Source organism: Papaver somniferum, chromosome 2 (assembly GCF_003573695.1).
Source record: "Papaver somniferum cultivar HN1 chromosome 2, ASM357369v1, whole genome shotgun sequence".
NCBI lineage: Eukaryota > Viridiplantae > Streptophyta > Magnoliopsida > Ranunculales > Papaveraceae > Papaver > Papaver somniferum.
In genome coordinates this window covers 174,010,023-174,014,837 of record NC_039359.1, presented here as the reverse complement: position 1 = coordinate 174,014,837, position 4,815 = coordinate 174,010,023, and the positions used below count along the sequence as shown (strand labels likewise).

The following is a 4,815-nucleotide window of genomic DNA, read 5'->3' as shown; positions in this document are numbered from 1 at the left end:
ATTTTGGTTTGTATCTATTTTTTTATTTGCTTAACAAAAATTACGGGGTCATTTGTTTAGTCCATGTGATTCCGGATAAGAGAAACTAAGTTACTTCTGATCTTAGTTAGACTTATCAAATATAGGATTCAGTAATTCAAGTCTAATCGATATCCTTGACAAGAAAAACTAGTTAACTAACTTAGTGTTTGTCTTGTCTAAAAGTAAGGTCTAAGTTATCCTATGAAATAATTAGAGCCTGATAAGAGAAATAGAGTTAATTTTGATCTCTATTTGTGTCTTGTCGAAACAAGCGATTGTACATACACAATCGATCCGGTTAATCACTAAGTCACCTTGGTTGATTTGTCGGAGTAAGGAAAATTTGTTTCGGGCAATTGGTTCCTTGATAACATACTAAATTATTTTCGTGGTTTCAGTTTTAGTATTGGTAATCTAAAATGGTATATGAAACCTTTGTGTGTTTAACACTCATAGATTGTACAAGTCTATATAATTTTACGTAGTTCCAATTGTACTAAGTCTACAATAACCCTTTTTAAAAAGAATATGATGGGTGTTTTCCCCTGCCTAAGCAGTTGAACATCACTCATTTCATAGATGTATTAAATGTGTAAAGCAAATAACTTGTATACTTAGTAGACTATTTTTCTCTTCCCTGTAAACCCCCGACTCACAAAGGCACACTTCTAAGCTTAACCAAAACATTTCCTTTCCAATCTCTCTACTTTTTTAAGCAAACATAATTTCCAAGAGCAGTTCTGGACGATCCAAGGTATAAACATCTCAAAAACACATAGCCTTAAAATAGCAAGAAAACGGCCGAATGTCATTGACTAATAGGGGTGAGATCCACCTAATTTATTTTTGCCAAAACTTTATATTTTAGAATTTTTGTCTAATCAATCTCCCATCTCTCTTTCTTTTCCTGCGTAATCTGAGATATCACCTTTCCTTGTTGTCAACACTGCTTCCGACGATGAATCCAAATCCAAAGACGACTCCCCAAACTCTTCTTTGTAGATCTCTTCTATCATTGGCTTCCAAAGACGAACTCGGGCATTTATGAACCAATTTGACACCTGAAATATAAAAACAAAAAGCCAAAAGGCCTTTTAGCGTTGTCGTTGACAAACAAAGTGAAACCAAATATAATACGAGATGGAGTTTTAACCTGGTTCTTGCTCAGGCCTGTTTGTGATGCCAACATTAACTTCTCGGGGTCAGTCGGGTACCTAAATTCATTGATAAGTAGAGTAAGAAGAAGAAGAAGAAGAAGAAGAAGAAGAAGAAGAAGAAGAAGAAGAAGAAGAAGAAGAAGAAGAAGAAGAAGAAGAAGAAGAAGAAGAAGAAGAAGAAGAAGAAGAAGAAGAAGAAGAAGAAGAAGAAGAAGAAGAAGAAGAAGAAGAAGAAGAAGAAGAAGAAGAAGAAGAAGAAGAAGAAGAAGAAGAAGAAGAAGAAGAAGAAGAAGAAGAAGAAGAAGAAGAAGAAGAAGAAGAAGAAGAAGAAGAAGAAGAAGAAGAAAGAGTTAGGATAGTATCTTCCACCCTAGTTATAGACTTGTTTCACCATTACTTTTTTACACTCTGCTGATACCCGCCTATGCGGCCCGCTTTGGAAGTGAGCTCTTTAACAAGTGTGCCATGGAACTAGTGGTATGGCACGGGTGGAGAAATTAACTATTATTTTTTTAAAGAAAAAATAAAGAAGAATATATAGAACGTAGATGATTTGAGCCTTACGGATGAAGGAAGTGTTCGAAGAGCCAGGAGCGAAGAATAGTAACTGAATTCTCTGGCAACCCTCTTATCGGCCTCCATGGTTGACGCTGGTTTTGGATCAATCCAAGCTGTTGAAGACGATTTTGTCTCGGCTCCTGATCAAATAGACTAAGCTGAGATAGACCGGTTCTAGTTCTTGGTGATGATCCTTGGAAAAGGTCTCTCTTTGCTACACGAATTTGAGTAACTATTGAGTCCCTAACACTGCAAAAATGTCTTGACATGGCTTGAAGTGCCATGGCAGTGTAAGACTTAGCTGATCCTAATCCTGCTATCACCTCAAATGATGAAGCCACTTCTTCCATTTGATTATAGTACTGCTCATATCTACTCTCAACCTGAATTAAAAATTTAGAATACTTATTGAGTAACACTACCAGTTCCAAAATGGTCTAGAATTGAAAGTTAAAAATACTGCCAAATATTATTACCTCGTCTAGTAAAGCAATCAGTTTTGTGATTTTAATCTGCAGTTCTTGTTCCATGGAAGATGAGAAAGTGCTATTGCACAAACTCGACCTTAGCTCGAGAAAACTTCCTACTCCTTGTCTACGGTTACGTGTTAACCGTCGAATAGATTTATCTGAACTCAAATCAATCTCTTTGCCACCAACAGTAACGAACTCTTCGAGTAAGGATTGAGCCGGCTTTAGATATCTAGAGCTCCCAATTAAAGCAGCCAAGGATTCTCTTTCAAAAGAAGTTGAATAATTAGACTGATTTTCTAGTGTCCTAATGTGATCTACTTGATCAGACATTACATAGTGAGAGTTCATGAAATCTTGTTGTTGTAAGTATCTCTGAGTGTATTGATCAGAAGTGCTCATTAGACCATTAGAAGGAATATGAGAACCTAGACTTAAAGATAACCTTTGCCCATGATGGTCTAACTCTTTTGATGTTTCAAACTGATTTGTTAAATGTAACCTACTGAAGTTATGATGAGTTGGAACTTGCTGATGAACTAGTTCTACTGATCTAGACATTTGTTGCCGCAGTGATTCAATGCTAGGAAGTACACCAAGAGATTGAGAGAACATGTTTCTATTTCTTGAATGATGACCATTGATTTCATGATCTTCGAAATGGGCTCGGTTCGGAATCGTATCGGAGATTATGAATTGATGGAAATTACTTGAGTTGGGGTCGGAAGATGAACTTTGAGATACCATTTTTAGTTTGGTCACTACCAATAAGGTGCATTACAAGATACAAAGAACTAGAAATCTCTGTCAAGAAACAAACGGAGATCTGTTCTTACACAAAACTAGACTAAGATTATATTGATTCAAACCACAAAGAAGAAGTATTAAAAGGGGTTTTTCTGTACTAAATATATAGTAGAGAACAAGGGAAGTTCTGGATGTGCTTGGCTGCCGAGGTACAAAACCACTAAGCTCTAGAATATAAACCTAAAGACAAGAAACAGAAAGCTGAGGAAGTCCTGAAACAAAAACACATAATGTCTCATTAATGGAGTATTAATACTGAAACATAAAAAGTTAAGAGAAGATGATACAACTGAGATGAACAACGCAGCCTACTCAACTACACATAGAACCCAATCAGAGGAGAAGCACAAAGATGATACATTTGTTTAGAATCCATCAAAATATAAAATAAAAGCTAGTTCAGTATAATATACTATAAAAATGAAGAAAAAAAAAATCTCTAGGAAAGAAGATGTAAAAAGCTGCTCACTTACAACATGAACCCTCCCATGAAACCAGTAATCAAGAAAGAGCCATCTGTTGAGATTTAAGGATCCATCAGAAATCAAATCAAACCCCAAAGATATAAATACTTGACAAAGAAAGGAATAGAGGGAGAGAATAAGAAAAGACTAGCCATATTCAGAAAGCCTCAAAGAAACAAGTCATTTCAAGTATGAAACAAAAACTAAAAATACCTATCGAAGTAAGTAGAGTAAGAAACCAAATACCTTAAGTTAAGTGGAGGTGAGATTAGTATCATATCATAAGAAGAAGACAACTGAAACCCACACAATAATCCAACACACTTTTTTTTCTTCTTATCAAACTAGTTTTAAAAGCTTTTATAATAGATAGATAACAAGAGTGAAGTTTGAGAGTGTCCATAAATCAAGCAAAGCTAACTAAAAGCTATAGGTATGACAGAGAAAGAAAATGGTCCCCTTTCACTTTAAAGAGAGAGTACAAATAGAAAAGATATCAAAGATTTAGCTTTTAAAGTTTAATCTCTCCACAACTCAAAACTCAATGGGTTGGCTCTATCTTATATATATGTATGTCTTTTAGCTTTTCTTTTGTTGTTGCAGGCAGAAGTATATATATATATATATATATATATGTTCAGTGCATGATATCTATCAAGAAAAGAGAAAAAGCATAGAGAAAAAGTGGGCTAACTTTTGTACACTCGCAGTTTTCATTTTGTCTCATTGTGAAGCCTTGTAAAATTTGTGGCTATTTCGGTGCAAATTCATCAAAGGACACTGTTAAGGTAGAAAGAGAGGTTTATGGTGTTGTTGCTTTCTTTGCTGGTGTGCTGATGACTGATCATGGATTCATGAGAGAGAGATATATAGACGAGAAAAGAGATGAAAACTTGCAGGATTGATTGGGTGTTGATAACATTTGTAATCATTGCCTTGTTTGTTCCTTTCTGATCTGCTCCAGTTGTCTCTGTCTGATTGCATGTTTTCTAGTTTAAAATATATTATTTTCTTAGAGGATCTCATTTCATGTGGGGTCCGTCTTAAGATTAAAGTTTCTTCTGTAACATCTGAGCCAAACACAGAATATTTAATAAAGCTCCTCAACTCTGCTGATGAGTAAGTAGTAGCGAGTTATTAATGCTAAGAAATTGGTCTCTTTCTTTAGTGCCTATGAGCCTATATATAAACCCTAATTATAAACAACCACAATTTTTTTTCTTTTTTATTTATTTTTTTTAGTAGAGGAGAGTAGGCACCTAAGGCTAAGCTAGCTAGAGAATTGTTAGGTCAGGGAACACTCATCCTACCACCTTGGCTTTCTCACCCCCCCCCCCC

The 4,815-nt window shown here is 35.4% G+C and overlaps 2 protein-coding genes across 4 annotated transcripts in view; both read right to left on the bottom strand.

Annotated features, from left to right (window-relative positions):
- Nucleotides 1–610: 610 nt before the first annotated feature.
- LOC113349814 (BEL1-like homeodomain protein 11) lies at nt 611–2,988 on the bottom strand. The gene is made up of 4 exons (XM_026593859.1): nt 2,213–2,988; nt 1,743–2,119; nt 1,175–1,235; nt 611–1,082 (listed from the first exon to the last, which is right to left on the bottom strand). The coding sequence occupies exons 1-4, from the start codon at nt 2,951–2,953 to the stop codon at nt 903–905; spliced, it is 1,359 nt and encodes a 452-aa protein (XP_026449644.1). The 5' UTR covers nt 2,954–2,988; the 3' UTR covers nt 611–902.
- Nucleotides 2,989–3,041: 53 nt separating this feature from the next.
- Nucleotides 3,042–4,815, bottom strand: part of LOC113349813 (BEL1-like homeodomain protein 7) — a 6,685-nt gene continuing 4,911 nt past the window's right edge. For 2 of the 3 annotated variants that reach the window (XM_026593855.1, XM_026593858.1), the window contains exons 7-8: nt 3,487–3,529; nt 3,042–3,225 (exon numbers count right to left, since the gene is read on the bottom strand). In XM_026593855.1, the coding sequence (XP_026449640.1) occupies nt 3,181–3,225; nt 3,487–3,529 (88 nt within the window). In that variant the 3' untranslated portion in view covers nt 3,042–3,180. Of the gene's footprint in view, nt 3,226–3,482; nt 3,530–4,815 lie in introns of all 3 variants that reach the window. The other variant, XM_026593856.1, reaches the window with a different exon arrangement.